General features: G+C 43.7%; 3 protein-coding genes across 4 annotated transcripts in view; 2 read left to right on the top strand and 1 right to left on the bottom strand.

Annotated features, from left to right (window-relative positions):
- Positions 1–87: 87 nt before the first annotated feature.
- Positions 88–22,166, top strand: ift140 (intraflagellar transport 140 homolog (Chlamydomonas)). 2 transcript variants are annotated; one of them, XM_076759447.1, is made up of 31 exons: positions 112–231; positions 692–855; positions 992–1,213; positions 1,321–1,442; positions 1,595–1,725; positions 1,932–2,107; positions 2,334–2,425; positions 2,508–2,614; positions 2,709–2,851; positions 2,989–3,192; positions 3,313–3,385; positions 3,525–3,616; positions 3,747–3,874; positions 3,967–4,084; positions 4,215–4,336; positions 4,430–4,565; positions 4,683–4,814; positions 5,020–5,055; positions 5,452–5,693; positions 17,710–17,887; positions 18,218–18,408; positions 18,494–18,589; positions 18,704–18,836; positions 18,943–19,086; positions 19,232–19,360; positions 19,495–19,677; positions 19,777–19,980; positions 20,063–20,275; positions 20,485–20,651; positions 20,761–20,902; positions 21,073–22,166. In XM_076759447.1, the coding sequence occupies exons 2-31, from the start codon at positions 709–711 to the stop codon at positions 21,250–21,252; spliced, it is 4,383 nt and encodes a 1,460-aa protein (XP_076615562.1). In that variant the 5' UTR covers positions 112–231; positions 692–708; the 3' UTR covers positions 21,253–22,166. The 2 variants fall into 2 exon arrangements, with proteins under 2 accessions (XP_076615561.1, XP_076615562.1); XM_076759446.1 differs by lacking the exon at positions 5,020–5,055 and having other exon boundaries at positions 88–231.
- tmem204 (transmembrane protein 204) lies at positions 8,456–16,764 on the bottom strand. Its single transcript, XM_076759450.1, has 3 exons — positions 15,575–16,764; positions 14,574–14,729; positions 8,456–9,845 (listed from the first exon to the last, which is right to left on the bottom strand). Exons 1-3 carry the CDS (start codon positions 15,852–15,854, stop codon positions 9,601–9,603), a joined length of 681 nt encoding a protein of 226 aa, XP_076615565.1. The 5' UTR covers positions 15,855–16,764; the 3' UTR covers positions 8,456–9,600.
- Positions 12,080–22,731, top strand: part of LOC143338779 (C-reactive protein-like) — a 56,169-nt gene continuing 45,517 nt past the window's right edge. The window contains exon 1 of the mRNA XM_076759449.1: positions 12,080–12,083. The gene's annotated coding sequence lies outside the window, so the exon portion shown is untranslated. The remainder of the gene's footprint in view (positions 12,084–22,731) is intronic.

The following is a 22,731-nucleotide window of genomic DNA, read 5'->3' as shown; positions in this document are numbered from 1 at the left end:
AAATTAACAATTAACAGCGCCGTATAGCCTTGACAACAACTCGGTTATCCTCGTTGTTTTCCGTAACCCCGCCTCCCGTCCAGCCTTGGAGGTTGTCAGGGGCAACTAGGAGAGACGCTTTTTGATCACACGGGAGGTTACTCAACAACACTGGAAGTTAAGGTCAATGTTTTGGCTTGTTCCGACATTAAATAACTACGTTGGCAGTAACCTGAAGAAAACCACACGGAGGTTGGTCGTCTGATAAGTTAACTTCATTCTGTAGTCGCGAGGGCCAGCAATGAAGGCTAACTTTGGCTAGCCTAGCTAATGCTAGCAGCTAAAGCTAATTTAACCATTAGTCACATAACGCTAACTAACGTTAACGGTAGCAGGTAGTGCTATTTTGGTGAATCGACAGCTCAGTTTAAGTCCTCAGTGTGTGTCTCTAACGTTACCCAGTAGTGAACACAATAAATACAGTTATACACGAGGAACCAGTGGATGCTATTTGAGGTACGCTCTAGAGTTCACTAGTGATTACCGAGCTTTTACTTCACGAGTTAGCCAGACAGCTAAGTAGCTGGCAAAAGGACAATAAACTGCACAACAAATAGAATAAACGTGAAATGAAAGAATGCACCATGATAAGCATGCATACTTTTGAAGGTTCCACTTAGCTGCCATCTACTGTTTCTTCTCTCCTTTCCAGAGAGGAGCACTGGGGACATGGCGGTGTATTTTGACCACCGTATTGAGGCCCCTGAAAGCAGTGATGTGCCCTCTCAGTTGACCTGGCACCCGGCTCTTCCTGTCCTGGCTGTGTCCTCAAGCAGCACCACCACTGGAGGCAACGTGGACCTCTACCTGCAGCAGGTAATCCTTTAGCTTTGCAGATGAACACCAACTGAAAGAATGACCACTTTGCTCTATCTACTAATTGTCACCGTTTTTGAATATAATTACGCCGTACTTAGCAAAGTTTGCATACTTCATCCCTGTCCGTACGCAGGGAGAGTATGTGGAGAGCTGCCATTTCGAACGTCCTCACCAGCCCACAGTGCTGCGCTGGCATCCCACAAAGCCAGTGCTGGCTGTAGGCTGGGAGAATGGAGAGGTAGTCCTGCTGACACACCCCTCTGGAGATCAAACAGTCCTTCCCAGCACGCATACAGCCTGCATCACACTGCTGGAGTGGAGTTGCTCAGGCAGCCGCTTGGTAACCGGTGATCAGGTGAGTGTGTTATAATGACTGTACACTCCTGCACATATGTACACATGTATAACTTCCCATTTCTTCTTATTGACCCATATAAATAAAGTGTAATTATTTGACGGCAGACTGGAGCGCTAGCAGTATGGAAGGTAGATGCTAGAGGGAGACTTCAAGGAAACCATCTCGTGAAGCATGAATACAACAAACCTCTAACTTGCTGCATCTTCAGACCAGCTTCACCTGGGGAGTAAGTAAACAGGGTGCAATGCTCAGAGTTGGTTATTCTTATTTTTAAGTCCTTCCTTGGCAGTGAGATAATACTGAAAACATCATGATATCACTATGCCCTCTATATGTGAATGCTGTGTTGCTAATAGTAGGACCTAATTTGTGTTATAGTGATGTAGCAATGCTGGCCCGGGCATCAGTGAGCGGAGATGAGAGTGCTCTGGACAGATTCAGCTGGAAGGGAGCACCTCTGAAGATGGGCCCACAGGAGGGACTCGCATTCTACGTCAGCACTGAAGATGGTGAGAGTTAATCTTAGCAAGCAACTGGTGTACTTCTAAAGCAGAATTAACTGAAAGGAATCTAGAGATGGTTGAGAGAGAATCTAACAGGCAGTGTTGGAATGTAGCAAAGTACATTTGCTCAAATGCTGTACTTAAGTACAAATGCAATTCTATACTACTACTACTACTTTTTAAATCTGTAATCCTGCTTGCCTTGTATACAGGTAAAGTCCACAGTGTGGATGAGCAATGCAAGACAAGCACACTTCTCAGTGTGGAGGGCGCCATCAAAAAACTGTTCTACCTCGAGAAAAGAGAGGCACTCGCTGTGATCACAGAGAATCTGATGTTGTCACAGTACACTCTTGGACCCGAGGGAGGAGCCCAGGAATTTATGAAGGTAAACTAACATCATCACAGATCCAGTTTCTTTTTGATCTGCTGAAAACCATGTTATTTTCAATGGGTTGTGTTTGTAATGTAGATCACTGTAAAGGCCCCAGTGAGGTGTTCTGTAGATAATATTATATATTCTTTTCTTTTTTACTGCATTTTTCTGTGACGAGTCCTGAGGTCAGCTTGACCAAATAGACGGTTTGGGTTGTGAACATGTTTTTTCATGATAGGTTAAGCTGAGTAGCAAGACCGGGCAGAATGTTGACATTGTCTGGACAGAAAACGGCCTCCTTATCACAGCAACAGGTGAACAGGTTATCAGGTAAGTATACACACACATTCTGCATTCCCATTTTAAACTCACCTGTCTGTGTTTATGAATAACCGACCCTTTCGTTTTTTAGGCTGTGGGACCTCGAGCGAGATGACAACTATGTTTTGCCTCTTGATGAGACCCTGGGCTTTGAGAGAGGAGAGATGATCAACTGTGTTTCATACTGTGCAGGAAAAGGTAACCACAAAATATTTGTCTGAACAGTATAAAATGCTGTTTTTTCTTCACATCACAGCCTCATGGCTTTTGTATAATGTTGCGGCCTCCCCAGGAATCTTGGCAGCTGGCACCAGCCATGGGCGCATAGCAATGTGGAGAATGGTGGTGCAGCCATGCAGCAGCAGAGGTGACACCAAGGCCCAGTGGAAGCTACAGACACCCACAGAAATAGAGGGAAATGTCATTCAGCTACAGGTACTGTCTGCACCAGCATTGTTACAAAATACCATATCAGCTCATGACAATTATGTTATGTGAAATTATGTAATATAAACATAACAACATATGTGTCATAGCCTCATGGGAAAGTTCACTCAGACCTTCCATTTCAGTGGGGCTCCAGTCTGAATCTGCTGGCGGCCAATAATTCGAACACAGTACTGATTCTGTGTGAGCATGTGATGTCGGCCCACTTCAGCCAGCAGGTGGCAGCAGTGCAGCTCACCCCAACCCAGCTCAGCATCACTCAGTTCAGCACAGGAGTGCACCTTGCTCTGCAGTCTGACATGCACATCAAGGGAGTGTGTGTTACCAAGGTAAGTGTTTGAGTGGAGAAGTGGATATAATGAGTCTAAATGCTTCGACAAAGGTTTGGACATGAAGTAAAAAATGAACCTGATGTCATGGTTACTGGATGTGTGTTGTCAAACCTACAGGATTCAGTGACAGTCTGGAGTGGCAAGCAGGTCACTGTGTATGAGCTTTCAGGAACAGCTCTTCGCAATACAGGTGCAACACTGAAGACCACTGAACAGACCAAATAGTATTTCATAGATGTGACATTTTAGAAACTCCATGGATTCCTCTGTCTCTCATCCATTCATTTGCAAACTTTCTTTCTCTGTCACTCCTCTTGCTGATAACCCAGGATCGTTTCCTTGTGACTCCCATGTCGTAGCTGTACACGACGAGAACCTCTACACTGTGGAACCTAACAGGGTCCAGATTCGCACGCCACAGGTCTGCTGTCCCACCCTGGAACCTACTATCCAGTATTCACTTAAACATAGAGACGTGACAAATCATGAGTTTGGAAACGTTTACATTGCTGAGTAAGAAGGCATTTTTAAATGAGCTTCTCTCTCTTTAGGGCACTGTGAAGCAACTGCTGACTTTCTCCAAGGCAGAAGGAAACCCTGTACTACTCAGTGTGTGTCAGTCCTACCTGGTAGTAGGCACAGACACTGCACACATTAGAGTCTTTGACCTCTCCCGAAGGTAAACCTTTAATGTGGATGTTGATGTCACTTTCAGTTAAAAGTCCATGTGTTTTTGTCCAACAATGCCAGTCTTACTATATGTCTCTATAGAGATGCCAAAGCTCACTGCAGTGCTAAGAACCTGGCTGACCAGATTGCCAATGTGGGAGCCCTGAGGTCAGTCAAATGTAATGCCAACGGCAGCCAAGTCAGCATCCTAATCTCTCAGGTGAATGGACAACACACAACAGTCACCCTCTCCTTTCTGAAAGATACTTATATTTATCTAGAAGCCACAGGTATTTTAAGCTTATTTTCAGTGTCTCACAATGTTTTCTGTTTGTGCCTCTTCCTCTCAGGTTAATGGACGCCCTGATCACAAAGTGTACTTTTATGATGTCGAGATGGACACCGTGACACACTTTGACTTCTTCGTCGGCAGACCATCCAGCGGTATCTCACAGCCAGAAGACAGCGAAAGGTGGCTGATGTCGCTTTTAGACTGGATTTTGTGAGTCTGGAGAGTTTTCTCCTCCGGTTGTCTTACACTGTCCATGTCTGCTCTGTGTTTCAGGCAGCAGTTTCAGGGGACAGAGCTCAGCGGTCGCTGCCCTGTATCTCACTTCTGGGACGAGAGTGAACCTCGTCTTTTTGTTTGTGAGACAGTGCCGATCAGCTCTGAATCCTCATCAACTAGTTTCTTGGATACGGTAAAGACTGCTCCTTCATGTTGACATAGTCCAGCAGTGATTACTTGCTATATGATTTTAATAAAGACAGACTAAATTGAAAGTGGTTTGACAGTGTTTTGCCCTCTTTCTGCTCAGACGGACGTGTCGGTGGTGACGCTCTTCTGTACGCAGGAACATGGGCTCCTCCTACAGGACTGCTACCCTAAGCCTTCAGGCCTGCAGGCGCTCCTCGCCCTGGATGTGCCCTACTATTGTTTCAGCTGCAAGGTGATGACGGAGACCACTCTGCCCTGCATGTGTGTTGTCTCTTCAGTGGTGGTGGGGGGGGTTCTCATACAGCATTTGTGGATTTCTCTCTGTAAAGTTGAAGGCAGGCTATTCCAGAGAGTTTTCTTAAACATAATCTTGTGTTGTTGTTTGCACCCATCACTGATCTTATGTGAAACTCTGTGTTTGGCCTTACACACCCCAGCTGTTATTTCGGAGGCAGGGTGTCTTTCGACCAGAAGTAAGTGTCTGTCCCCGATAGTCCGTTCAGAAAGCTTTCGTATTCTTGATTGCCAGCTTCCAAAAACTGTGATCGTATATGCCTTGTGCTGCATTTCAGCGAAAAATAAAGTATCAGCAGCACAAGTGCATCCCTGAAGTATCTAGGTCTCTCTATGCTGTGTCCAGTTCCCATTCAGCTTGTCTTGATGAATAGATTTGTTCTGTGATGCTTTGTTGTTGTTGTTGTTTGCTCTGTCTCTATCCATTCCCCAAAGTCCATATTTTTCCCAGGATTGACTTTGTAACATTTCCTTTTCTAATAATGATTGTACCTCACAACATGCTGCATTCATTAATGGATGAAGGACATCAGATCTTAACATCATATTTTCCTACCTGGTCTACCCTTTCTCAGCCCGGTGAGGGTGATCCAGGGTTACCAGAGATTTCCACCACATCATCAGCACCCACACAGACCCAGCCATCAAGGGGGTCAGCCGCCCAGTTCCCCCATATGGTGTCCAGGCGAGCTCTCAGAGACTTTGTGGGCCTGGAGAACTGTGAGAAGGCCACCCGTGACGCCATGCTCAACTTCAGCTTCTACCTAACCATAGGCGATATGGACGAAGCCTTCAAGTCTATCAAGCTCATCAAGAGGTAAGGCATAAATTCGTGCATTCCATCAGTACGTGTGTCTGCTCAGTGGGCGGTTTCGGAGGGGAGACGTGCAGGATGGCATGCCTGCCGTGGCTACTCCCCCCTTGTTGATCTCTGTCATCGCCTCTGCTGGCAGTCCTTTCCACACAGGCTTTAGTTTAAAGGCAAATCGAAGGCCACAGGGATAGCATTGTTGCTCCAGCCTTGACGTTTCTCAGAAAGCTCTACAATGGTTTGTAGTGAGAAAGCAGTGACTTATTGCTTTTGACTCACATCGAGAATGTGGCATTGTTGCCATTCTTCTGTCCTCAACTCATTCAATACCTTTGATTGTTGAAGTCTTCGTGGAGGGAACCTACCTCAATAGCTTTGTGACCATAACTTTGATATGCTCTCTTTAAGTCTGACAGGTGATCAAGGCTAAACACTGCTCATTTTTTCGTTTTCTTTAAAGATCTGTCTTATTCCTAAGCAAGAAGAACAAAACAGGCGCAGGAAACGTCACAACGCTGTACTTGTCTTCGGAAAGGCTCGTAAATTTTAAAGTCTAAGCTCAGCAGTTTGTGTATCATACCATGATGCTATAATCAAATCAAATCCACCACAGCATAACTTTTATTTGTTTATGTCAGCACATGAAATAGTATTTAAACACAGGACATGATTAAGGACTTTTTCTGTGTCTGCGCTTCGGGAAGGAACTCTTCAATGTGTATATATGTGACTGTTTCTGTTAGTGTACGGGTGTGTTCTGAGGGGATGTACTTTTCTAAACACGCCGTGACTCACACACACAGACACGCACACACATACACACATGAGGCCCTCCTGCCAGTTTGGTCCAAAAGGAGGGCCCTTTCCACTCTTACAAACATTGAATCAGGTCACTCGAAGGATGTGCGTGTCCGTTCCTTTATGTATGTGTGTCTTGGGGAAACATATATGTGATTTCAGCAAAGATCTGATGTTATCTTTAGCACAATACGTGATTCATAGCACTCGGTCTGAATTCTGCTGTGGTGTTGCTGTCGCACATACAAACTTTACACAAATGGGAAAATAGCATATCCCACTGGCCGGATATACCAAAGAATTTAATAGGCACGATGACAGCTTTACTAAGTTCCTCAGTGATGGCTATTTTTACTGTGACTCCTTTTTTTTTTTTTTTTTTTTTTTTAAGATCGGTATTGTGTTCGATTCCCGCATATCTCCACCCACAGGAATATCCATTTCCTGCCATGCTAACCTGTATCTACTGGGACTTGTCTCTCTGGTGTAGATCTCTGAATTAACAAAGGTTCTCATAGTTAAGTCAGAAACTGGCCGGCGTTCCAGAAGCCATTTATTAGAGGTCATATGATAAAATGTCTGTTGGAGACTCGAGAGACAATACATTCATTTCACATCTGTGCATTAAAGGGTCAGTTCACCCTAATCACAGACATGTAGGTGAGCTACATGTTTGTGTGAACCCCAAAATCCACGACCCACCCCTCATAGCGGAACCTGGTTGTATTGGGAATTCTATATCAGACGAGGCCTCACAGCCCAGTCACTGTGTATCAGTGGAGCTTTACTCAGCCTCGTCTCTGGATGTTCTGAATCAGGTAGAGGAAATTATGATATAATTCACTTCATCCAAAAATGATGTTGTCTGTATGAAAGTCCCTCTGCCTCCCAAAGCAGCCTGTCAGACACAGGTTAGATTGTCTTTATTCAGTCCAGACTGTGCTACTTCCTGTCATTCATGGTGTCCTTGACTTTAGGTGACATGCTGCAGGGTTATCTGCCCATATGAATACAAACCTTCCCTTACTGTCTTTTTGCCACTGCATTTGCTATTTAAAAGCAAAAACTCCCCCGTTCCATCAGGAAGTGTTCAGGGGTGAAGCAGCGACTGATGGATGAGGTTGTAGTCATCATAATTAGCTGTGGTACATGTGACCCCCATGCTCTCAGTGCATGCCGTTTGTCACTGGAAAGTATGTAAGTCACATCAAACCATTACAGTTCTTCTCCACTGTTTGTTTCTCACTCTTCAAACATTAGGATTTTTTTATTGTATTGTTGTCTTACAGTGATGGCAGTGTTGAAATATAAATCGATTTACACTTTGTTCCAAATGGTTATTCCTGTGACTTCACTTCACTTTCAGTTGTCCAGTGAAAGTTTTTGCCTGTTTCATTTGTCCTGTCTTGCAATGTTTTGCTTAGGGAATGAAAACAATTGATTCAGGATTCAGGAAAATTGAAGAGAGATCATCGAACTGTTAAAAGATTTATGTGTGACTCAAAGCACAGATGAAGTCGGTCAGGTAGACGCTTATTAAAGTTTCTTTCAAATTATGTAATAGTGTTAAGAGGGCTGCATAAAAAAACGCTGTTGAGTACAAATCAAATATTTGACGTTGCTGGTGTCTCTGGAGTCCCAACAACCTCTCGATGCACTATCCTCCAGGGGCTTGCAGATGTGTGTAAAGCTGTATTTCGGCCATCATGAACCAATACTGAGAAGGCTGATGAATGCCGAAAAAAAGCTGTCGTGAACTTTTGGTTTTTGGTTGTTTTTCGGTTCACAGACACAGTCTTGAAAGTCTCTTGCTACATTAAACTTCTCCCCAGTGCTTCCAGTAGATTCATGTGCAGAAAATACATATAACATTTAAAAAAAACTGCTAAATTGAATTCTGTGTTGTCCATGTGTCCAGCGGACATGTGTGGTGTTGGACACCAAAACAGCAGCAATAACAACAAGCAATGTGTTTGAATATTAACCAATAAATTTATTGAATTCATGTGATATATTATTATTTGAATGTGCCTCTATGTTTGACAATGTGGAAGACCCACAGACAGGCTGGAGTTCTTTGCAGAAGTATGATATGGTCACAATACTACTACTATTACTACTACTACTACGACTAATGATAGCACAATTCTTTATACAACTATATTATATTAATTTAAGTATACATTATGTACCACAAGCGAGCAGAGTTTCATATGAAAAGCATCATGAAAAATAAACGTAAATTAAGGTGTATGTCATTTCAAAATGTAGTACATCCCCAAAACATTTGTTACCATCAAATTAACTAATACTGCTTCAAAAAAAATCCAAATCAATTCACATGCATTAATTGGCAGGTAATTTGTATTTTTTTATTTTCCTTTTTGCAAGAGGAAAGATATTCATGTGGCAATGACTCAGAGTGAAGATATTCCCTCATGTCTTTCATTAGGAAAACAGTTATTTGAACACCTCTTATTGGCTGTTTTAGAATTAAATGTTGGGGAAGCCCAATCAAAAAGCTTGACTCACTCCTCAGCTTTTACCTTGTTCATTTACCTACTAACTTGCAACATATATCATTAATATTAATATGTATTAGAATTGTAATAAGCTTCAAAAATGGGTGAACACAAACATGAGGTATTCTGGTATTACATTTTCAACATGTTTCAAAATTTCCAGTTTATGATTGGCCATTCAATAAGTGCATTTATAACAAAATAGGTCAAGTTCCAGCTTGATCGTTTCATAAGCAGGACGTTTCATATCGCACAGTCCTCTTCCAAATGACATGTTTAGCCACCAGTTAGCTCACCCAATCTTGAATAAATGAAACACCATACAGTATTGAGTATGTTTTTAAGTTTCGGGCTGCTTTATACAGACATCTTAGTTACATCTGTGGCTTTTGTGCACTAAGCAGCGAATAAATCTTGACATCTTTGTTAATGCTGGGAGAAGCTGTGAAATACAGAGTTTTACAGTTGCTGGCACATGTTCGTCCAGCTGTTGTACAGATGAGAGTTGTAGAGCCGCAGGAATGTCCTCTTGAGACAGTCCTGTCAGTGTAGTCTAGTACTCCTCGTTGGCTGGGCTTGTGAAGTCACGTGGCTCAACAAGGCGACTCCACATAGTCATTGTCTAGACGTGGGTGGAAAGGTGATGCCAGTGAGCGACTGATGATTATAACTCGAGGTGCAAGGCAGTCATCGCGGCGATGTAAAATGTTCCAGATGAGCATGGCTGCAGCCATCGTAGCCAGCAGGCAAGCCGCTATGTCCAAGTAGCAGGAGTAGGACAGGTGTGTGTAGGGTCCGATCTTGTAGAAGGTCACTAGTCCAATCACCAGCACAAAACCTGTACATGAGCACGGAGAGAAAAGGTGTCAATCAGCAAAAGTGCCCTCATTTACATATAGTTGTAACGTCAAACAACATTCAAGGTTTTTCTGAGTGCTGTGCTGTTGAAGCAGTGTTCTGTTCCATATTTAGACGAAGCAGCGGTGTCATGTCTAATGTTAATATAATGCCAAGTACAAAAAGAGTGTGCTGCTGTTGGCTGTTGGCGAAATACCATTAAAGAATAATTTTGTCGAAGAGAAACCAAGATGCATGTAGTAGTTTAAAAGCACAGTAATTGAAAGTGTTCGAGTGGCTTTTTGAAATCCCTCAGCTCACATTTAGACACCCCTGTGGCCGTGTATTTCACAGGTCAGCCAGGAGCTCTGTGTGGGGCCTTTGAATTTGGAAATCTGTTTCCTCCTCGGAAGAACTTCTGAGATCGAGAGATCAAAGTTCTGAATAGTGTAAAAATATCAGAGCATGACTATATGCTCGGAAAAGCCTTTGAGATGTTTCATCTCCTGATTTCTTTGATTCACAGTGGTTTAGCTCACGCAACAAGGAACTCCTGTTTGCATGCAAAGAAAGCCACAGCCTCCAATTCCATGCTGTTCTCTTGATCTTTACTTTGTTTTAGCGACGTTATCTGAAGTGGAAAGTTAGTCATTGTCACAGCTTTCCTCATTCTTTACCATTAAAGGTGTTTAGGAAAGCCCACATAGATCTAAGCAAAAGTTTACCTCAGTTGATCCATCATGTACCACATTCAAGTGTGGTCTGGAGCCATCCTGTTCAACAAACTGTAGTCTGAAAACTACAGTGGTATAAATACAGTTTCCAAAAATAATCACTGGAAATATGGATGCTGCTGCTTTAGGATATGAATCAGTCCGTTTCCTGAAGCAGTCAGGGAGTTCATTTATATTTCTTTCTCTACCCCTACAGCAATATGCCTCTCATTGTTTGAAGTGAGGATGTGAATAATTGAGTCTGTGTATCATTGCGTGTCTACTCCTGAGTGCACGCTGTCGAATGCAACTGTTTGCTCATTCAGTTCATGTTTAACCTGTCTGGCTCCTTATCCAAAAAAATGAATAATCCCCTGTCCAGGTTCTAGCCAGGGTGGGCTGTGTGAACCTCTTTTTTGGCATGGACTTATCAATCAAACTTCCTTCCCCTTCTTCCTCTTTCCATCCTTCCTTCCTTCCCTCCCCTCCACACCCTAAGCTTCGAGGTTAATATATTTGCTCGACGTCTGACATGATCTGTCACAGAGAAAATTTAAACAAGTCTTAACCTAAGGCCAGGTCTTGGAATTCCTTCAGCTGGTTTCCTTCCAGTAAGGATTGGCTTGGTTTATTCTTAAAGAGAACATATTGATGAGAGTGACTAGCCTGCCAGGGTGTGTTGCTCAAACCTTTGTCACTCCCTTATTACCAGGAATCTCTTCACAGATTTCCAGGAAATGTTTTACTCCTTCATGAGCCAAATTGAACGGATCTGATTTGAGCCCCACAGATGAAATCCCTCACAACCAAAGACATGATAAAGTGCGTCTCAGAGGGACATGACCTGCACTCATGACTTTTGACACGTTAGACCTGTGTCCATTCACAAAACGCATTCCAGCGTTGCCTCCAGCGGTGAAATGATCAAGATTGTGCTTTCAGCCGGGGCCTGAAAGCGCTGCTCAGATATCACTGAATGGAACTTCATATTGTTCCTCCACAGTCTGCTTGCAATAACTGAGCATTTGGCACGTCCGAAAATGAAAACATTCCAGAGAAAGTGGGTGATGGGTAAAAATATCTCCATTCATTGAGAGCTGAAGCCCATTCACTGACTCCGTGGGGAGGTCTAAAGGAGTGGGGAATGGATTGGTGAATGGTTAAAGAATATGGAAGGAATATGAGGCCCATTTACTTTGCTAAAGAAAAGCCATTATTAATTTGCTGCCTTTATTTTCAGATTTTTTAAAATTATTTTTTCTTATGTAAGACAACTAACTAACTTTCATTAGTGGTGAATCTGACTATTTTCCATTAATTGTTTAAATAGTCAAATATTTTCCCATTTGATTTCCTAAAGTCTAAAACTATAATGCTTGTTTTCTCCTACCAACAGTCCAAAACCCCCAAAGTATTCAGTTTACTATCAGACAAAGAAAAAGACTGTGAGACAAAGAAAATTGCAAATCTCAAATTTGAGAAGCTGGCATTGTTATTAGCCATGCTCGCGTTGTGTCTCTGACAGTCTATCAGTTCGTCCACTGAATGGATTTGGTGGTCCGCTGACCTTTCACTGAGCGCCACCAGGATGTCTTTTTTCACTTATAAAGTAAAATATAAGTATTAGGTTGTTGGGTTGGTACAAAATTTGGTACAGAAGTTCATGTTTCGCAGACAGTGTATCCTACAGACTGGTGATCCCCTGAATTTTCGTCAAGCGCCTGCATGAGATGAACGCTTTTTGCTTGAAATGTCTCAACATCTATTGGATTAATTGCTATGAAATCTGACATTCGACATCCTGTTTCCCTCACGCTGTGTAATAACTTTTCATCTAGTGCAGTCATCAGGGCAATTATTTTTTTTTTAATCCAATGCTTTTGTTCACTCTCAGAGCCGATAGTGTGGCTGTAAACTCTCAGCCTGGTTGAAAAATGGCTGAGCTGATTATTAAAAATAGTTGCCTAATATTATTTTGGTCAATTGTCTTAGTTAAATAATTCTCAAATTGTTTCAGCTCAAGATTTAAAGTGAATCCTTCTTCACCTTAGAGGTTCATTATTGACCTTAAAAAACATTAATAACTTTAAACTACCAAACTGCTTTCTCCATGTAAACCCGATTGCTGAAGAGGACTGTCTGATGGTTGAAAGCCCTGGAAAAAGCTATTAAGTGGATCTTGAGCTGAGATTGTTTTGTCAAACTATTCTTGGGTTTCTATTTTATTAAAACTCCCAAATTCTCAGAAAATGAATTGAATATAGAGACCACACTGACAAACATAGCAGCATAATGACATTTATCTTCCCTCATTCAGCTCCGATTGTCCACATATTGCCTAATGTAGATTGTATCTGTTAAACAGAACATCCCATCTGCCAAGATAATATGTTTCATCTTATTAGTCAGTGGCTGTGCTGACCATATATGGTAAGAGAGTAAAAGAGGGCAGTACTATTATTAGATGTCAGGGAAATAGGTGTGTACTGTTTAGACTTTGTCACTATGTGAACATCATCTTAAACAGTTACTCATCATTGACCACAATATCAAAACAGCTATGTATAAACGTCCACCAGCCATGTTGGTAATGATGATTTATGGGATGTGAAATCTGTCTATTTAGCCGTCGTCTTTATTAGTAATGCTTTGGTGAGATGAGTTCTTGGTAGCTGAGGTTTGGCTGGTGGTGTTGTCTGATATTGGAAAATGCTGTAACATTGGGTGGGTCCCACTCCTCTCACCAAGGCCTTCAGATAAAAGCCCTCATCCCTGTTGCAATGCGTGCCAAAGACGCTAACGATAAAGTGGAGATTCTTTATTTGCTGCTGCTCTTGGACATTTTGTAAACACAGACATAAAAGCTCGGCCAGCTTATCTAGACAGAGACAATTCCCACCCTGCTGTCGAGTGTACCACAGGACATTTCTCTACCAAAACACACGACAAACACACAATCACAACACATACACACTGACATACACAAACCTGCATGCACATTATCCCTCCTGCCAGCGCACACACAAACACACAGTCCCTGTCGAAACTGTCTTTCCCGTGCATTCCCCCTCCCCTCTTTTTCCTTCTCCAGCTCGGGGGTTTGCATAACAGGTAGTCACAGACATTTCCTCGTCCTGAGCAGGGATATCCTGGCGCCCGACAGTCGCTCCCTGGCTCGCTGCAGCTCTGGCCCATGGATTCTGGACTAGGACTAAATTTAGACCCAGAGCAGACCCCCTTCATGCTTCTCTGCCACAATGATACCAACCGGCTGAGCAACCACTGCACACAACACAACACACTTCCTCAGCAGGGGCACTGGGACAGGCCATGCCAGCCAAGTCTTAATGGGGCTCAGTGGGATGGATGGGTGGGTGGTGGCTGAGGAGGGTTTGTTACCATGACTGCACTTAGTTATGTGTCATACTAATTAATCCCGTGGATGGCTCTCTTTCTGTTTTCTGGTTTCCTAGCTTCCCCTATCTTCTTCTCTGTTGGTTTGGCTGCTCTCTCTCTTTTTTTTTTATTTGGTCTATTTACACTTTTCTCTTTACACTAAAATCACCATGGTTTCAGCAAACCATTTTCAAAGTAGAAATAAAATGATTTATAGTAGTACAGTTAGTTACATCAGTGACTGCTTTTACATTTCATCTACATTATCTATATTTACAATGGATTTAGACTAAAATATTGCCATTAAAAAAAATCCAGGTAAACTAAAAGCAGAGAGGAATGCTGCCTTTTGTCCCAGTCTGAAAGCTTTCACAGTGTCTTCCTGTAGACTTGCCCTCAGAGACTGATCTTCAGTGTCGGAGACTCAGCCATTATAGCCCCCCCTGTGATGTGACCCCCTCGCTTTGGCACTGCACCAGAAAGCATGTAAACTTTGCTCTGCTGCATCTGGATTTCTCTCTTTTCGTGTCACGTGCACATCTTGTTGGAGAGAAGGATGCTGAGCATTTCCACCAGAAAGGTGCTTCTCTGAGACGTGTCTTAAAAGTGCTTGTACTCACTGGCTAGCTGGAAGAGTGCAGCAATGGCCTCCTCCCACCACTGGGATTCCTGCGTGATGAAGGGCAGCTCCATAAGGCCGAGGAGGAAGATCAGCTGACCAGCAGTCAGGGCCACCGTCGCCATCAGGTTACATGCCCGCATCATGTCAAACTGCACTTGAGGGACCAGAAGAAGAGCTGTGTCATTTTCCTGCACTGTGATCTAAATGCATTAGTAAGATGTGCATAACAAGTTAGGCTGAGTCCAAATCAGAGTCCTGATCTTTAAAGGATAATCTGATAATGTGTCTGATTGTTGTACTGCAGCACAAAACTTAGAGGCATTTGTAGGCAGTGCTGCCCATTGTGCCCAGTAAAGTCGGCCAATGAACCTTCAGCATTTCCCACACTTGTTCTTGAATGAAACTTTGTCAATGGAGCTTAATTTAGTAAAGCACATAAATTCACCACACTGACACTGGCTGAAAACTCACTCAGACAAGGTTTATACTCCGATCATGTCAGCAACGCAGTTGGCCAACAAACGGATTTAGCTTTTAAATGACCTGCATACAATAAATCATTGGCTGGCTGCCATGTGCTACTATTTACACTCATACATCAGACTGCCATTAAACTGAAGCACTTAGATCTAATTTATTTGTGGGTGTAGCATAAATCAAGTCGATCTGTTATTGTTAATACAGTGACCTGAGTGTTTTGGTTTTTGAGTTTGACATATAGCCAATCATCTCTTCAGAGATCAGAGGCTCCTTAAAATAGAATTTATTTCTTTACTGAAATTCTTCTGCACTTTGTTTCATATGCAAAAGAGCAACGTTGACTACAACCTGACAGCGGTCACAGAAATACCTGTAGTACCAGTCTGATGATGAGAAACAGACACTTTGAAGCTGACTAATCGTATTTCTTTACTTAGAAATCAGACATGACAACATCAGACAACATCATCAGACAACATTATGTTGCATTTCAAAATCTGAACTATCATAAAAACTTACGTTTGACAGTGCTGCGGGATTCTTGGTAGCCTGCATACTCAGAGCCCCATCCCAGGCTTTCGCACTGCCTCTGTGTCCCCTGCCCCCGTCTCCCAGCCTGGAGATCGTCGCGGCCCCTTTCCCCACCAGCGGGGCACATCTTCCATAGTCCCACACTCCGCTTGCGTCCGTCCTCCAGGGCCTGCAGAACCCAGCTGGGGGTGAAGGCTGCAACATTGTTTAGGACGAGGGACAGCAGGGCTACCGCCACCGCCGCCGCCACTAGCCTCTGCACGGCCATGCGCCGCCTGGCGCCCGCCACCTCTCCTCCTCCCTCGTGCCCCTCCTCCGACCCCTGTTCCTCCTCAGTGTCCTGCCCGCTCCCTTGCCTCTCCTGAGGGGCAGTAGCACCAGCAGTGCTCTGGGCCCCCTGGCTCCTCACCACCACCACCTCCTCCACCACCACCTCCTCCTCCTCCTCCAGCTGCAAGTGAGTGTTGTCCCAGCTCACACGGAGGTGGAATTGGATAGAGTGTTGTCTTGAGGTTTAGCTAAAGAACATCGCCATTCATCCTCATTGAGGAGTTGGTTGTCGTTGCAGCAGATCCTCAGCCCTCCTCCTCAGACAGCACTGCGGGTACGCGGGGATTAATCCAGCTGGCACCTTGGTCCATTCCACTGGCTTCGGCTGGCTGCAGCTTGACTCTTGGATCCTGCTCCTTGCTTGAGTTTCTCCCTATGTTTTCCTTTCTTGTCTCCTTTTGCTTTCTTCAGTGCTTTGCTTCTTGCACTCCTGACTTCTGTGTGTGCATGTGGCTTCTCTGTGTAGGCACGAGTTTTTCTTCTTTCTTTTTTTCTTGCCTTGTCTTCATTCACTTCACATTTCCTTCGGATGAGCACAGATGCAAATAAACGCAGATTTTCAGGACAGCGTTGCTCTGAGCTGACTCACCAGTGGCTTTACTGAAGCTTACCAAGACCGTCTCTTAACTAGATGAGCCCCCACAGGCTGACTGCAACAAGAAATCCTTTAACCCACCTCTTTTTGCTTCTCTCTGTCTCTCCCTCGCTCACTGTTTCTCTGCAAATCCTTGAGGTCAGAGTTGAAACGTGGGGGAGTTGCTGTTCGTCATAGTCCGAGACATCAGTTCGCAACTGTAGCAAGCTTTAAACAGACAGCTCGCTCCTTCAGGATCACTTTAAATGTGTGTGTGTGTGTCAGTGTGTTTGTGTGAGAGAATGTCCAAAAGACCCCCTCTTAGACGTCACTGTTGTGTATTCTTTTGTCTGGAGCCCAGGGGGCGTTCGCTAAAGTCCTCTCTCTCGTGTGCAACAAACATATTCGCCGCCACAGTCAGCCAGCAACAGGATGTGTTTCCTGAGAGGAAAAGAGGATGGGAAGAGGGGCCAAATGTAGACCTGCTCCTTCTCTTGTCTTTCCTTTTCTGGCGCTCTAGATCTTGCCGCTCTGTGTGCAGCAAGCTCTATTTTTCTCAGCATTTGAAAGTATCTCGCTTTTTGTTTTCATGGCTGGTTTTTTGTGACCATATAGAGCAAGATTTTGGCTGCTCTTGCTTTCTTTTTCTTCACTTGGCCTCAGTTCCCCCGTCTTATAGCAGGGCCCCTAAAGATTTGGGGTATTTCCTGTTGCCTAACTTTAATAAACAGCCCACATCTGTATCAGCTAAAGCAAGGAGGAGGGTGGGTACGCAAATAGAGACCAGATGGCTGAGGAATCTTAAATTTGGAATCGAAGCAAAAGAAAAGGGGGCAGAGGGACTGATTTACGTCAGCAAGACAGAAGGGAAAAAAAAGTAGAGACGGCGATAGAACAGCACGGCTCTTGCCATGAGTTGAAGTTCTGCACACATTTCTTGTATGGCTGAACTTACAGTATGTCAGTGTTTGCATGCAGGAGGTCTTTACTGGACATTTATTTGAATTGTTTTAAATGTTCAAATGATAAGAGGTCTGTCTGGTGAGACCCAAGGGTATTGAGTTTGTCACCACTTTCTCATACATACTAAGGATTTCAGTCTAAAAACAATTGTAGGAACATGTGTACAACTGTTTTCACTGTTGAATAATAAAATACCAACACAGTGACTGAGCTACGCATTGCGACTGCAAACGAGCCATTTCTCTTTCCTCTGTAGTAAAGCGGTGTGGGAAAACATGGCACGGATGTGTGTGAAAACCCGCCGGCTGGATGTGGCACGCGTGTGCCTTGGGAATATGGGAAATGCCAGGGCAGCAAAAGCACTGAAGGAGACGGAGGCTGAGTCAGAGCCCGAAGCCCAAGTGGCCATGTTGGCCATTCAGCTCGGCATGCTGGTAAGGTATTCAGGTATTTGAGTGTGAATGACCAATGAGACAGGCCTCACTCACATTTGAACACCAGACAAAATAACTTGTGCAGTTGAGAAAATAAGGATATAAAACCAGAAAGACCACCTCTTCACTACAGATCATAAAATCCATCAAGAGGATCTTTTTTCTGTTAAAAATAACCTGAAAACCATAAGTCCGACATGATGCCACATCCTTTCGCTTCAAATAACACATCGTCTTTTTGACATCCAAGCGTTGCACCACACAAAGACCACGGGACTTTCCTGACCAAAACCATTCATCTTTCCATCATCTTTTCCTGTCTTCCAATAGGAAGATGCGGAGAAGTTGTACAAGAGCTGTCAGCGCTATGACCTGCTGAACAATTTCTACCAGGCTTCAGGCCAATGGCAGCAAGCTTTGGAAACAGCAGAGAACTACGATCGCATCCATCTGCGCACCACCTACTACAATTATGCCAAATACCTGGAGTCCATGGGCGACAAACCCAGTGCCCTCGCATAGTAAGACGGAATCTGTTTTATATCCAATGTGTGTGAGCAAAAATACCACAGAAGCAAAGTGTGATTGTCTGCCTTTTTGTTGCAGCTATGAGAATTCAGACACACACAGGGTTGAAGTGCCCAGAATGCTCCAGGATGACACATCATCTCTGGAGATCTACGTTAACAAAATGAAAGACAAGTATGTTTCTTGTGACGGTAAAAACCTCGTCACCTGAAGAGGATCTCACATGATTCTCATACTATATGCACATGCTAAGGTACATTCAAACATCAGCCCTGTCATCTCATTTAGGAACATCTACAAGTGGTGGGCCCAGTACCTGGAGAGCCAGTCGGACATGGATTCAGCGCTGCGTTTCTATGACTGTGCCCAGGATTACCTCTCCCTGGTTCGAGTCCACTGCTACATGGGGAACATTGAGAAGGTGACTTGGTGTTAGGGGTGTCATGCAACATTTGTCACATGTTATTGAAAAGAATTACATTTTGATCATATAGATGCAACTTGTTTTGTTTTTCTTATTATACCAGGCATCCGAGATAGCTAATGACACAGGTGACAGGGCAGCGTCGTACCACCTGGCCAGACACTACGAGAGCCATGATGATATCAAACAGGCCGTCCACTTCTACACGCGAGCACAGGCCTACAACAATGCCATCCGGCTTTGTAAGGTGAAGTACTCCACTGTGTACTTTAATGTCCATACTTAGTTGGAAATCTGTGCCGTATTATACCCAACACATCATTAATCGTCTTTGCTGTGCTTTAGTCTGTGTCCCAGTGGGTGGTTGATGTGTGTGTATTGTGTCTGTACAGGAGAATGGTCTGGACGACCAGCTGATGAACCTGGCTCTGCTCAGTAACCCAGAGGACATGATGGAGGCCGCCTGTTACTATGAAGAGAAAGGCACCCACAAGGACCGAGCTGTCGCCCTCTACCACAAGGTCTCTCCTAAATGTCTGCTTTTTCTGAATGAATGAATGAGGTCACGTTCAGACCAGTGCATTCTAAATCACTCCACAGGGGGGCAGTATTGCACCATATTAGTATGTTTTCTTGTTTTTTTCCTCCACTGCAGGCCGGTTACGTGTCCAAAGCTCTGGAGTTGGCCTTTGCCACCCAGCAGTTCGCTGCCCTTCAGTTGATCGCTGAGGATCTGAACGAGAAATCCGACCCAGCCCTCCTGGCTCGCTGCTCTGACTTCTTCATCACACATTCCCAGTATGATAAAGCTGTGGAGTTACTGGTAGCAGCCAAGAAGGTACCTGTTTGTGACACATCCTCACGTATGCATGGAAATATCAGTTCATGTGCGTGTTCTCATGTGTGTCCTTTCACTTGTGTGTGCTCATGAACGAAGTACTATCAAGCCCTGGAGTTGTGTGTGACCCAGAACTTGACCATCACAGAGGAGCTGGCAGAGAGAATGACTGTAACTGACTCAAAAGACTTGTCTGAAGAGGCCCGGAAGGAGCTGCTGGAGAGGATAGCTGACTGCTGCATGCGTCAGGGCAATTACCACCTGGCCACCAAGAAATACACGCAGGCGGGCAACAAGCTCAAGGTAATACTGTGGTGTGTATTAAACACTGTACACGTTCCTAAAAGTTCAACTATGACAGTGTTAATCTCTCTTTTTCAAACAGGCCATGAGGGCACTCCTCAAGTCAGGCGACACAGAGAAAATCGTATTCTTTGCCAATGTGTCTCGTCAGAAGGAGCTTTTCATCATGGCTGCCAACTACCTCCAGTCTCTGGACTGGCGGAAGAATCCAGAGATCTTGAAGACGATCATTGGTTTCTACACTAAAGGCAGGGCACCAGACCTGCTTGCTGGCTTCTATGAAGCCTGTGCTCAGGTAGAGAAGTACACCACGCAAAATATCAGTCTAGTTCATGACGTTTATTAGTGGTACTTGTCTGGTTGATTTTGGAAGGAGTCTGTTAAATTTAGGGCTGTGGCTTTAAATACCAACAAGGTCTGTAGGAAAGATTTAGGACACTTTGAGGAATGATATGAAGTTGAAAGACTCAGTAAACAACTTTCCTCTTGTTTACCGTTGTTAAGGTGGAGATTGATGATTACCAGAATTATGAAAAGGCTCTAGATGCTCTGACTGAAGCCTTCAAGTGCATCTCAAAATCAAAGGACTCTTCAACGGGACAACTGGAAGCAAGGCTGGCTGACCTGCAGCATAAAATCACCCTAATCAAGAAGTTTGTCCAGGCACGCAGGTAAGAATAAACCTCACATTTGTTCTCTTCTCTTTTTCCCTTCCAAAAAAGATTATCGTTTGACCAAGATCTTCATCTGAGGATTTGAGCTTTTGCCCTTTATCTGCAGGTTGTATGCGGAGGATGCTGGTGAGGCGGTGCGGTTATGTGAAGCCTTGCTGGAGGAGCCAGACTTGGACCCCGCTGTCAGGATTGGAGATGCATTTGGTTTCCTGGTGGAGCACCACTGTCAGCAAGGCAACTTCCAAGTGGTGAATATCATTTTTTCTAGCATTATTATTCCATGAGTTGACACTTCTGCATCCTGTCAGAAATATCAAATTGTCTTAATTGAAAGCTGATGTCTCCATATGCACGGCTCTAAACTCTGAGAAGTCGGTGGAGAAATCCTCTTTTTCTTCTTTCCATCGTTCTTCTCCAGGCCTACCGTAAACTGGAGGAGCTCCAGAAGCTTTTGCCATCGCAGAACGTTCGGTACTATGTCAGCCAGGCCAGCCTGGAGGCCCTGCAGAGAGAGCTGGGTGTGTCCATGGATCAAGGTGACCGCAGGCACAGTGTGAAAGAGGAGGATGAAGTGGAAGAGGAATTAAACGTACCTTAAATAGGTCTCACTGACGATTTTTACTTTGTTAAACAATATATTTTCATATATTCGGATGTATGTCTGCATAGTCTGCACATTCTCACACCGGGAAAGACTGTGCCGTCGGTTCTGTGCATAACAGCAATGTGAGACGTTGCCAGCAGAAGTCACATGAGAACGGTAATTGGTTTTAAAAGAAGGCACTTGATGATGACGCTGTGGGGGGGCTCTGAGGGACAAAGACAGAAGGGATGCACAAAGGCCACGTGAGGTTATTTAAAATCTTCCACACTCATTAAGACGGTTGACCTGAGAGGATGTCTCCTACCTCAAAGACCTGTGTTTTTACCTGAAAGCCAAGAAGGAATCAACAGTAGAAGCTCTATTTGTAGAATTTTGATATGTTAATGTTCATGTTCATGTAGATTTAAGCACACTTTCATTCTAATGTGGAGGTAGTGCATTCACATACACACCAGATTACTAAATTTGACAAAATGTTGCACAGAATTAATCCTTAATCTTTATGATGTGCAAAAGAGGGTAAAAATTATTATTTAACGCAGCTCCATTCAGATGTCAATCCTGGATTAATTTTGCAGCTTTTTTGTGCAGAACGGTGCAGATTGATGAATACGATTATTGCCTTTGAGCAGAATTTTATATCTCTGTTTGCTGTTTGTAATAGATTTATCCTCAGATCCACATGGATTTGGTACAATGTATTTTTTTTATTCAGCTGATGTGTTGATTGTAATTATCCTCTCAGTGTCAAAAGTCCTATCTGTGTAAAGCATTTTGCAGCTATTTTTGATAACAGATCATTTCTACTTAGCACATGATATTGTGAATTAATGTGTTTTTCATTACAGTGCATTTGTTCCTTTACATTGTAAAGTTCCTGTAATAAATCCGTTTTTATAAATTACACTGAAGGGCCTGAAAGGTTTTGTATGTATGTGTTAACTGTAATAGACCAAACAAATTGGAGAAAATTTGACATATTTTCACAACAGATAGTCAGAAGACAGAAGTTGTCCCGACTGTGGTCACAAGATGGCGCTGCTGTCAAAGACATGTACTAACCTTCGGCCCCTGAGCAGTGGCTCGCCTCAATTACATTTTACAGGAGGAGCTATTAGAGAGAGACAGTGTTTTCAGGGTGAAGGCCCAAGCAATAATTTGACGTAGCTATCCCCATACACTCTAGTTTTTGTGATACGACGGAACGGAGGAAAATGCTGGAAGCTAGCTGGAGCTAACTGACGCTAACTTTAGCTAACCTTCAACAGAATTAGCTAAACTAGTTAGTCTGAAGTTAACCACAGTGGTGAAAGTCAAAGACACCAGGTAATAGTTGAAATTATTTCTTTTTAAATTACATTTATAGTGGTCTTTGTGGTGCTACTCTTCAAACAAATAAACAATTATCTTCTAAAACCCAACAAAAGCGTCCACACGTTGTATCTGTGTTGCCGAGCCATGGCAACCTGCGAC

The sequence above is a fragment of the Chaetodon auriga genome, chromosome 20 (genome assembly GCF_051107435.1).
Source record: "Chaetodon auriga isolate fChaAug3 chromosome 20, fChaAug3.hap1, whole genome shotgun sequence".
Lineage (NCBI taxonomy): Eukaryota > Metazoa > Chordata > Actinopteri > Chaetodontiformes > Chaetodontidae > Chaetodon > Chaetodon auriga.
The sequence above is the reverse complement of the archived record's forward strand: the minus strand, read 5'-3'. Positions and strand labels throughout refer to the sequence as shown.